The 11,958-nt window shown below is 44.2% G+C and overlaps 1 protein-coding gene across 1 annotated transcript in view; it reads right to left on the bottom strand.

The window, feature by feature from the left end:
- The window catches only part of Eif2ak3 (eukaryotic translation initiation factor 2 alpha kinase 3), a 91,178-nt gene that overhangs the window by 40,598 nt on the left and 38,622 nt on the right, over window positions 1-11,958 (bottom strand). Inside the window, 2 exon segments of the mRNA XM_004649100.2 lie at window positions 891-1,024; window positions 2,817-3,011. Coding sequence (XP_004649157.2) covers window positions 891-1,024; window positions 2,817-2,996 — 314 coding nt within the window. The 5' untranslated portion in view covers window positions 2,997-3,011.

The raw sequence follows: 11,958 nt of genomic DNA, 5'->3' as shown, positions 1-11,958 counted from the left end.
AGAAAGGATACATCATTAAATGGGTTCAAGAACAGTTTCCAAGAAAGTTACCTGACTTCTACTGATCAGACCTGACAAAGGCTGAAAGTCTGGCCTTTCTTTTTTTTGGCAGAACCGGGGATTGAACTCAGTCCCTTGTGCTTGCCAGGGAAGCGCTTATTCTACTGAGCTATCTCCCCGGGCCCCTGGCTCATTTTCAAAAGATAAAGATGGGATTGAAAGTTATTTTTACCCCACACACAACATAAAACTTAAAAGTTAGGTTTTAGAAAATCAGTGTATCTTATTTTTAATCACATATTTAAATATAGGTATCACATAATGGGTTCAATATTTGAAGGAAACAGGTATTAGCTTAAATAAGTGAGTTTAATGATTTAAGGAAAGAATAAGTGATTATTCTTTTTTTTGTGGTACCAGGGATTGAACTCAGGACCCTGTGCTTGCCTGGCAGGTGCTTATTCTACTGAGATATCTCCCCGGCTAAATGATTATTCTAATCTGAGATAATAGGTGATCTATAAACATACCTACTACATAGAACTACAGAGTTAATCAGGCCGAAGCCTAAGGAAAACACATTAGCTTTGTTTCAAGAGCTTTCCGCCAAGAATCGCTGCTATCGAGGTTGCTATGAGAAATGCCATTAGCCTAAGACCAGGCTGCGGACCTCCTGGACACTGCACCCTGAAGCCCATGGAAGACGGTGGGCGCAGCATTTAATAACCTCGAAGCCATTTTAATCTAGGGCCTGCGTCTCTCTTAAAAGAACAGTGTCCTTTCCGGGCACCCGTACAGTTCACAGAGCCTCCTCCAGGACAGCCCTGCGGGGTCTGGTCTGCGGGGTACTCCTTCCTGAGCAACCCGGCGGCCACCCTCCAGATACACACTTCTCGCTGCCGCTGCGAGGCCCGACAGCTCGCACGGTCTTCTGCGTGCGCTGCAGGAGCAGGATGTCCTCTTCCTCTTCCATTTCGTCGCTGTCCCACCGGCGACAGCCCAACGCGGAACAGATGTACCTCACCTGGACAGAGAGATTGCAATCAGGGTGGGCCGCAAGTCCTGGGGAGCGGAGGCATTGCACACGCGTCTACAATGCTCAGAAGTTAAAAGGAAGTCGCAGAAATGTGTAAGAAGTACCCAAGTAATAAGAAGTATTGGTGAATCTTGTACAGCAATTAACCACTAAGAAGAATGTATGCAGTGTGTTCGTTATTTTTTTTTAACATTTATTTAGTGTGTGTGTGTGTGTGTGTGTGTGTGTGTGTGTGTGTGTGTGTGTTGGCCAGCTCAGCCCACCAGGGGGCGCAGCTGGCTGGCATGTGGTGCTGGGGGATTGAACCGTGGTCCCTCTACTTTGCCAAGCTTGTTCCAAGTAGGTGCTTTAGACCACTGAGCCATCTCTCCAGCCCTGTGTTCATTATTGAAACTGTCCTAGCGATTTGATTTGAAACTGTCTCATTGCTATTTGTTTATCAATAAAATTATGAAAAAAAAACAAGTATTGGTGAAATTGTCAACTCATAAAATCATCAACCCTACAAATATTGACTTCAGGAAATGATTTTAAGGACTTAGTCTCATTTGGAGGTTTTCCATGGAACATCTAAAAAACAATGGAGAACCACTTATGATACCCTAACATTATCTTTAAAATTCCAGATGATGTTCTAATGAAGTTTGTAAATAGGATCACAAGTCCGCATCTTGTACAGCAATTAACCACTAAGAAGAATATATGCAGTGTATTATTTGTTGAAACCGTACTTCCGATTTGATATGAAACTGTCTCATTGCTATCTGTTTATCAATAAAACTTTGAAAAAAAAAAAATTCCAGATGAGTTAAAAAAAAAAAAAAAAAGCAACCTCAGAATTCTACATGACAGAGGTATTGCTTTTTACAAAACTTCTCACCACATGCCATGCAGGACTTATTCTTTCTTTAAATCTTATTCTCACTTATTCTTTCTTTCTTTTTTTTTTTTAATTTATTTATTTATCCATCTATCCATTTATGTGTGTGTGGCCAGCTCAGCCCAAAAGGGGGCGGGGTGGCCGGCATGTGGTGCTGGGGGATCGAACTGCGGTCCCTGTGCTTCGCCAAGCTTGTTCCAAGTAGGTGCTTTAGACCACTGAGCCATCTCACCAGCCCCACTTATTCTTTCTTTAAATCATTAAAGTCACTTATTTAAGCTAATACCTGTTTCCTTCAAATATTGAACCCATTATGTGATATCTATATTTAAATATGTGATTAAAAATAAGATACACTGATTTTCCTGACACCCGGCGCTGGGGAGGCTGAAAACAGGAGGAGCACTGAGTCTGAGCTGCATAGTGAGACCCTGTACCGAATACATTTTACAAAAAGGAAAAACTCCAACTTTTTCTAATGTTTTCATACTTAAAAGTTCTTCTTTGAAGCTGGGGGGAGGAGGTGGCACATGGCTATAATCCCAGCACTCATGAGGCTGAGGCAGGAGGACTGCTGAGAGTTCCAAGGCCAGCCTGAACAGCAAGGCCTCATCTTTTTTTTTTTTTTTTTTTTAAGGCCTCATCTTAAAAATAAAAATACAGAAGTACCTGACACAGTAGGCCATATTCTCTTCCTCCTGCTATTATTGGCTCTGCTGCTGTTTATTCTTATCTTACACAGATTTTAGTTTCCTCTTTCTCCCTCCCAGTTCTGTTATGAAAACAACTGCTACCCTGAGGACAAAATCATAAGCTTCAACTATTTATAATACAGCTTAAGAAGTTTTCTTCTAGCCCAAGTTATTCAGATTTCCCCGAGACAAATACATTTTTACCCACCTTTCCACTGTATGCACTGAGGCCATAGGTAGTGAGAGATTTGCCTCCAACCAAAACAACATCATCTCCAAATTTATAAGAAGATTCAAGAAGGGATTCAACTGTGAAAGGAACGGTTTCCATGCTCTCGCGATCTCGGTCCCACTGGAAGAGATCTCCATCCAGGGAAGGAATGATCATCTTATTCCCAAATACCTGAAACAGAAGGCAGCTTTTACAAGGGCCACAAGAGCGTCAGGAGCAGCAGCTGCGAGCTGGGGGCTCAGGCCCGACCTGCCCAGCCTCTGGGCGAGCGCTGCACGAAGCAGCGCGCCCCTCAACGCGAAGTAACTGACAACGTCCAGATCTTCTAGGACCTACAGATTTGTTTCGCTTTTCTTAAATTCTGCCGAGGACCAACAAGCTCTCACGGTGACAGGTGAGTCACCAAGAGACAGAGTGGGAGCGCAGGGAGGTCTAGAGGTTACCACTGCAGTTCTTCAAGCCATTAAGGGTCTAAGGACGATTTTCTAGTTCACAGACAATAAATGCAATATGGGGAGGCGGCTATTTCATCCAAGCCAATTACGGTCACAGACTCCAATCCCAGGAACACAGGTTTGGAGACCCTGGTCCCTCCCCAGGCCAGATGCCTGGGAACTCGGCCCAGTGACCGATCTGTGTCCTCAGCTGTCCTCCCTTCTCTGAACAACGCCTGTGAAGGGCCACCTATGTACCAGGCACGCCGAGAGCGGTGGCCAGGAGAGAAGCTGCAGAACCAATGGAAAACTACCCTTCTTGTGGAGTTTAAGCCCTGACGTCGAGACAACAAAATAAACAAGAAAGAGGACTGCAGGTGACAAGTGTCACAGAGAGAACCAGAACAAGGCAAAGAGGACTGGACACGTTCGGGGTCTGTGGGGAGGGGACTGTCAAGAAGAGCTCAGGTGCGTCCTGCTCTGCTGGTGAAGACCTCAACAGCAGAGAGTTATCCAAGCTGACTGGAGCAGACTCTGCAAAGGCTTTCGGGGGGAGTATAAGCCACACCTCATGACCAATGAGCCACAAGGAAAGTGGACGGGCCGACAGGTGACAGTGGCGGGAGGTGGCCAGAGGCGTGAGATCAGCTGGCAGCAGCGGGACTGGCGCAGTGCTGAGGGCTGCGCCAGAATCAAACCAGCAGGGGCCTCCCTGGCGGGCTGAGTCAAAGCTGGCATCCAGGATGACGCCAAGAGTTCTGACCAGGAACTCCTTGTTTCCTGCATAAGACTCTCAGTGCATGGCTTTGTGACCTTTGCCATTTAAAATAAAAACGTTAGCTCATGCTGCCTAAAGCGCCTGCTTGGGAACGCTTAGGCAGGCACAGGGGACCATGGTTCAATCCCCGGCACCACAAGCTGCACGAGCCCTGCCCTCAGGGCGGGCTGACCTGGCCAAAAAAAAAAAAAAAGTGTTTGGTCCACTTTACTCCATGACACAAAATTCCAATCATCCAAGCTCAAAACTTTGGGAAAATGGAATATTAAGGAAGTACAGTTAAAAAATAATAGAAACAACCTCCAAACGAAGGATGACCTTACCTTTTTCAAAATAAAAAACTTCTTTACATGTTTTTGTTGTTCAGCAGTAGAACAAAGCCCCACTTCCTTGAAAATTCCTGAGCAGGGACTCAATTCCAACCTGCTCCTTAATACATACACTCTCCCCCTTCCCCTCCATGGGTCCCAACCCTTGGGGTTCTGGAATGCAGACTGAAAATCACAGCCCTAACTTACTTCTTCCTGTCCTATTCTACTTCATCTCCACTGTCCCTTGTGTGAACTATTACTACAGCCTCTATTATCAAGTGGAAATTTCCTCAATCTAAGCTCTAAGTATCATCCAGATTAATCACACTCAGAGTTAAGCTTGTTACGATACCATTCATAATCTTCAGTGGCTCTCTTCTTGCTAAAGACCCCAAATCCTAAGACTCAAAATCCTTTGGAGGACATTCAAAGTTCCCTAAATATGACCTCCAAGCGCCTTCCTATCCCAGCCTTTCACTTGTCCCCATGGGGCAAACCTAAGGCGTGTGCACCCACACAGCATTCAGGGTAGCAGGTCTACCACCGTCTGTCTCATTCTCCGCCCCCTGGACACTGGGGCTTCACCTATGTGTTTGCTTTGAAATCTAAGAAAGGTTTGACAGCATAAGTTTACTAACAGGAATCTTCCTATTCAGTAATACTCCACTTTTTTGTGGTAACTAAAGCTGAGACAGTATCATGTTCTCAAAAAACTGTCCACTGTACACCTAAGGAGTTATTTCTCAGATCTAGTAATGTCTATGTATTTCTGTTTATACAGTGGCTCTAAAAGTAATACATTCAAACCTAAGGTCCAGATTTTAATTCCTCACCAAAAGGAAACACAGCTTCTTAGAGAAATGATTTCAGGACAGAGATAGTTATAAGACAGGCATCTTACTATGCATCTTACTATTCAAAAAAGAAGCAAGCATGAGTTCAAAAAGTACAGGGCATGCCATGAGGCAAATCTGACACAACGAAAGCACCAGAATAAGTACTGAATTTTAAAAGTAGGAATGCTTGAGTCCACAGCAATATAAAACCTAATAAAATAAGTAAGAAAAGGAAAAGGACGACCTGGAGCTGGAAAAAGCAGCATTTTGCAACCATCACAGTAAAGGCTGGACCAGACAGCAATTCTGACACTTCAGCCAAGACTGCACAATCTGAATCTACTCACAAAGAAGTGTCCCACAAGCACAAGATGATGAATTTTCTAGATTTTTTTTTCTCCCGGAACCGGGAATTGAACTCAGGCCCTTGCACTTGCCAGGCAAGCGCTTATTCCACTGAGCCATCTCCCTGACCCTTTTCTAGATTTTTTTTTAATAAAAAGGTAGAGACTGTGTTCTTCAAAAAGTCCATGTTTAAAAAGGCTAATATGTCAAATAAATGCAACAGCTGGTGCTGGGACAGACACCGTGGGGTAGAGACTACACAGGATGGTTATTTGGGCAGCGGGCAGAGCGCAAATGCAGGACGCGCTGCGCGACAGAAACTGAGGGAGCTGCTAGCTGCTCTGTGGTTGTCCAAGAGACTGACCAGTAGGACTCACGCGTACACATTTAGGAGTGATGCTCAAGGGGTGTACTTAACTTACTGCCAAATGTCTCACAAAAACAAGCGGCTGGAGGGCCATGGCTGCAGTAAATGACAAAGCAATGACCAGGCAGACGTAGGCAGACCTGCTGTATATGAGGGAGCCCTCTGCTTTTTGGGCATCAGTTTAATTTCTACAACCCCTTGTAGTTTGAATTTTTCTTTTTCTTTCTCTCTCTCTCTTTTTTTTTTGGCAGAACCAGGGATTGAACTCAGGCCCTTGCCCCTGCCAGGCAAGCATTTATTCTACTGAGCTATCTCCTTGGCCCCTGGAGATAGATGCTCGATCCTCCAGCACCACATGCCAGCCAGCCCCACCCCCTGGTGGGCTGAGCTGGCCACACACACACACACACACACAATAAATAAATAAATAAATAAATGAAAAAAAAAAAGAGGGGAGCTCACAAGTCTTTGAGACGCTCTACAATTAAATGTAAAACATTATGCCACTAAACAGAAGATGCATTCATCATAATTTGGGGTTTTTTCCATCTTTTTGAGACAGGGTCTTGCCTATAGGTCAGGCTGGCTTTGTGCTCTCTTAGTCACCCAGGCTGGTCTCAAACTCACAGCAATCCTCCTGCCTCAGCCTCCCACGTGTTGGGATTACAGGCATGCATTGACATGTCCAGCCATCATACCATCATAATTCATTTTCTCTCTTTCTTTCTCCCCCTCTCTCCATCTCTCCTTCTCTCCCTCTCTCTCTTTTCCAGCACTGGGGATTGAACCTCCAGCCTTCACACTGAGCTACAGCACCAGTTATTTTATTTTTTATTTTGAGACAACGCATGACCAAGTTGCCAAGGCTGGGCTCAAACTTCCCAGAGCGCTGAGGTATAGGTGTGCACCGCTATGATATTGCTTACTGTTTAAGGGAAAACTTCTGATCTTTCATAAATTCTCAAGTAGACACTGTTATGGGTGGCACCGAACATCACCTAGAGTTTTAACATTGTCATTTATTCCTAGCTTTCTTATATTTCTTGATTATAGGTAACAGGCTTATTTTTTAAAAACTGATACTTTTTTCTCTAGAATGTGCAACTCAAAGTTGTCATTAAAACAAATTTGAGTCTCAGAAAACATATTCAACAGTAATGACATGGAACATTTAGTCTGCATCATCTCCCATTGTGAGTACTGAATCAGTTCTTTTAAAAATCAAGTTCACAGATCTCTACCTTCCACATTTACAACACTAGCTTTAAATCATGCTAAAGTTTAAAAAAAAAAAAAAGAAAGTATTTCAATTTTCTGACCACTTCAACGGTAATATTAGGTTTAGTATAAAGAGAAAGCAAGTGTACATTACTAAGAGAAAGTGGCTCTGTAGCAAACCCTATTTATTTTGACTCATTTCTCCTTCCATTAAAAATCATTTTTCTCCTCAAGCAGCTATAACTCCTTAGGGAACAGTAAATAATTTCTGTGTGAAAAGCAACTGCCAAACTAATGTGGACTGACGTTCGCTTTTGCTTTGAGAATGATCTATGCACCTACAACAGTAATAAACAAAGAAAAATCCTTAAATTTGAAAAATACAGTTTAGGCTGGCCATGGTGGTGCATGGCTGTCGTCAGCGCTGAGGCAGGCCGAGGTAGGAGGGCCTGGCTTGGGTCTGAGGGAGCTTAACTTCTATCTGGGAAGCAGTGAGACCCCAATCTCAAATCAAAAAATAAAAATGCCTTGTGGAGGGGGGAAGACTAAGGAGTTCAAGCCCTGGATCGAATCTTCAGAACCGTGAAAGAATACAGTCTGAACAGTCAAGAAGGTTTGATATGACTGATCACACTGAGAAAACAGCTGTGTTTTAAGTCTTGAACAGCATTAACAGAGTACGTGTAAACGCAAAACAACAGAGAGGAGCTATGAGCCACTACTGAACCGTCAGGCCATATTTCTGGATTATGATTTTCAAAGTTCACTTTTAAACAGCTGCTCTTCACTAATTGGCTGCGGATGAGTCATCGGAGGGCTGCTGACCTTTGCACCGATCTTTGAAAACTCTTTCCGGCTGCTGTGTGAAAGCAGATGGTGTTTTTCCTTGAGAGCCCGAGAAGCCAGCTCTATGCATGCGGCTCAGGTAGAGATGACATCACCCTCGCATTACCTCACCCCTCAGCAAAGGAATGAGTCATGCAGTCAGCTGCAAGTCTCTCGGCAGAGGCAAATGTAGGTTATGGTGACGCCTCTTCGCATTCCACCGATGTGTCCACAGACGCAGCTATTTGTTCCAACTCGCTGCTCTGCATCTCAAACTAATCATGGGACCTGCTTTTCCCTTAAGTCATTTAAAAAAGTAGAAGTTCTTGTTATTCTGTATATATTTCCTCTGTTTGCTTTGCGCTATACGTAATTTTAAAATAAAGGGTCTGTCACACTGGCCAGCAGACTTAGCACCTACATCTAGGGTCTTTGTGCAATCACCCAGCAGTTCAGTAAAGTAATTAGATTTCTGTTCTGAACAAATTTAAGTGGCATAATGAAGACCCGTGCCACATGCCATCAGGGACTGGTACTTGAAATTACAGTGTGAAAACAATGATAGAGGAATTTCAGTTGAGAAAACAAAGGATGGACCACTACTAAAATGAATACCCTCAGCAATAAAACCCCACATCCCTCCACCTGTATAAACTATTTTTCATTCAGCTCTTCCTTATGTTTCCTAATGCAACTACCCCCCACATGTATGCATCCACACACTTTCGGGAGGGAGTACACTTAACTTACTATGAACAATGCCAGAGAAGGAAAATGTAGCGACCAGTACAGTAATCCCCAAGTTTCTATCATCTACCTTCAATAATTAGCAACATTTGGCCACTCATCTACCTCTACTCACCTACTACAATACACTTGCATATTAGAGTAAAAGCATTTAATATTCAAATGCCCCTGATTGTCTCTAATTTTTTGTTTTTCCAGAACCGGGGATTGAACTCAGGCCCTTGCGCTTGCCAGGGAAGCGCTTATTCTGCTGAGCCATCTCCCTGGCCCCCATGTATCTGATTGTCTCAAAGATCAACTTTACAATGAATTCTAAGTCTACATTTTATCCCTCAGTAAGGCCCCTTCCACCTCAGTTTTCATGCACTGATTTACTTGAGAAACAAGACTGTCATATAGAATGTCCCACGCAGGATGGAGCTGTCATTTAACTTGCTTCTTCATGTCATTTAACTTGTTCCTTTGTATTTTCTTTCCCTCTTTTTTTTTATTTTATTTTATTTTGTATTTTCTGAAAAGTATGATAAGACAAAGAACTTTGAGCTGATGTGAGTTCAGCTTCGTTTTGGGCACGGATACCTCATAGCTGGTGCTGTACATTTCCTATTACATGAGGGGTCTGCTGCCAAATCCATGGCTGATCACTGTTTGGCAAAAACTTTTACTGAAACACAGCCACATACCCATTCATTTGCCTATTATCTATAACTACCTTCCAGCTAAGACTGCAGAGTAGTTGTAACAGACCCATGGCCTGCAAAGCCTAAGGTGTTTACTATCAAAGCCTTTACAGCAAGTTTGGTGACCCCTGTGCTATATCACAGTATACAGCACAGTACTTGGCTGTCCCACTTTTATTTTATTATTATTATTTATTTTATTTATTTATTTATTTTTTGTGGTACCAGGGATTGAACTCAGGACCTTATTCTGAGTTTATTCTACTAAGCTACCTCCTTGGCCCCTGTCCCACTTTTTTTTTTTTGGTTCCTCGAATGCCTTCAGGGCACTTTTGGCCAGCGGGAGAGTTGTGGGGTTCGAACTCCAGCAACCTGAGGCTGACAGCTTTGTGGAAGCAGCCACTCAAAGGACTGAGCTAGGCCAGGCCCCCCTACCTGTCCCACTTTTAATGTTATTGTCAATTAGTGCGTTCAGGGAAGTCAGCCCAATCCTTCCACTCAAAAACCGTCCCAAGGGGCTGGGGAGATGGCTCAGTGGAATAAGCGCTTCCCTAGCAAGCACAAGGGTCTGAGTTCAATCCCCGGTTCTGCAAAAAAAAAACAACATCCCAAGCCAGGCATGCTCATGCATGCCTGAATCCTAGCACCCAGAAGGCTGAGGCAGGAGAATCACTGCAAGTTCAAGGTCAGCCTGAACTGCGCAGTGAGACCCTGTTTCAAAGTACAAAACAAAATGAAAACAACTAAGTTTTTCGTCAACTTTCCACCATCTTAGTATTGACGGACAATTCACTATACAATCAAGTGAAATAGTGACTTCTAGTTCCACCATTCTGAATTTACTAGCTGGAATTCTTCTATGGAGATGGTTTCCCACTGTGCTTGAGAAGCCAGATTTGTGCGCACAAGTACTGTGTGAATTAGTGATTCACACTAGCCACTCTTAGATCTCCAAAACTGTATATGGGAGAATCCTGGGTGCAGTAAGACTGAAAACTGAAAGTGGCTCTGAAGCTTAGCACTCCAAGCCAGGAACGAGAGAGAGGAAACGCACAGCACTGGGAGTTACAGAAGCCAGGTTCCAGGTACAAGCTAAGAAGCAGGAAAAGTGGAAAAGAACAAAGGGGAAGGAAGAGTGTGACAAGACGCAGACTCACCAAGGGAAGAAAGGAGAGACTCTCTCCAGGAGGAGAGGAAGCGCCACCGGTTACCCTAGGACAGGTCCCACAAGGGTGCGCATCCATGCGCTCCTACCCAAGGCCATCTCCAGGACAGTGCAGAAACCAACGCTCCCAGCATGATCCTGAGGAACTATTAATACAAAGGTAAAACTCTCTAACACCAGGAAGGTGTAAAGTACACCAACAGTACTGCATTTAAAGCACTGAACTGCTGGCTCTCTCTCCCTGGAAGCCCCCTCTCCCTTGAACACTCCTTTCCCAGCCACTCTGGCTTTCTGCAAACTGGGGTGGCTGCCAATAGGCACCCTCAAATGAAATGAAAGCCTCTCCCTGGGGTGCCAGGTACACCTCACCCAGCGCTGCTCCACCTCACCCAGCCCTGCTCCCTGGGTCTTTCTGACTGTGCTGCTCACTTGCTGTGGACCCTGGAATAAAAATTAACACGTGACTATTTCACGAAGTTTCCCACATTATTTCACTTGATTCTCATAATCACTCTCTACAACTGCATTATTTGTGTGTGTGTGTGTGTGTGTGTGTGTGGCCATCTCAGCCCACCAGGGGGCGGGGCTGGCTGGCATATGGTGCTGGGGGATTGAACTGCGGTCCCTGTGCTTTGCTAAGCTTGTTCTAAGTAGGTGCTTTAGACCACTGAGCCATCTTACCAGCCCCTCTACAACTGTTTTAAATGGTCCTGATTCTTGTTTGTGCTTCGGTGGGCATTCAATAGACTTTTTCCTACTTCTCTGCCAGCTCCCCAGCTCCTTCACAGTCAAATGCAAATACCTTCTGACAGTCTCTTCCGCTGGCTGGCTGCGTGGAGTCTCTTTGGCTGGGTGGCCTCCACTGAGACTAATGAATCAAGGGGTCATCTTAGTGAGGCTTTTGTCTTATAATCAGCTTGTCCTTAATGGCCATTTTCTTTTTTAAAAAATGCATTTAGGGGGCTGGAGAGATGGCTCAGTGGAATAAGCACTTCCCTGGCAAGCGCAAGGGCCTGAGTTCAATCCCCAGTTCCAAAAAAAAAAAAAAAAAATGAATTCACTACAGGGATACTTGAAGTAACCCTCCTGTTAACAGCCTCCCAAGTGCTGGGCCACCACCGCGCCCAGTCTCAATCACCATCTCAGTGTTCCCCAGGGGTGGGACCGGCATGGCACACCCGGCAAATATGGTGTGTTTATATTCACATCAAGTAGTAGAAGATACATCCTCTACAGGTACAAATTCCTTATAATGAATGTTATCATTATGCATCTAAAATGTACTGATAAAAAAAAATTGTGGAGAGGCGTAAAGAAAAGCAGAAATATCCATAAAAATCCCACGAAAGCCAATGTGCCCCTCAGTGCCCCCTCCCCGTTATTGTTTAAAAATGTTAGATTTTAGCAGTTTG

This window comes from Octodon degus, unplaced genomic scaffold (assembly GCF_000260255.1).
Source record: "Octodon degus isolate 3935 unplaced genomic scaffold, OctDeg1.0 scaffold00162, whole genome shotgun sequence".
NCBI lineage: Eukaryota > Metazoa > Chordata > Mammalia > Rodentia > Octodontidae > Octodon > Octodon degus.
This window is presented reverse-complemented; position numbering and strand designations above follow the sequence as displayed.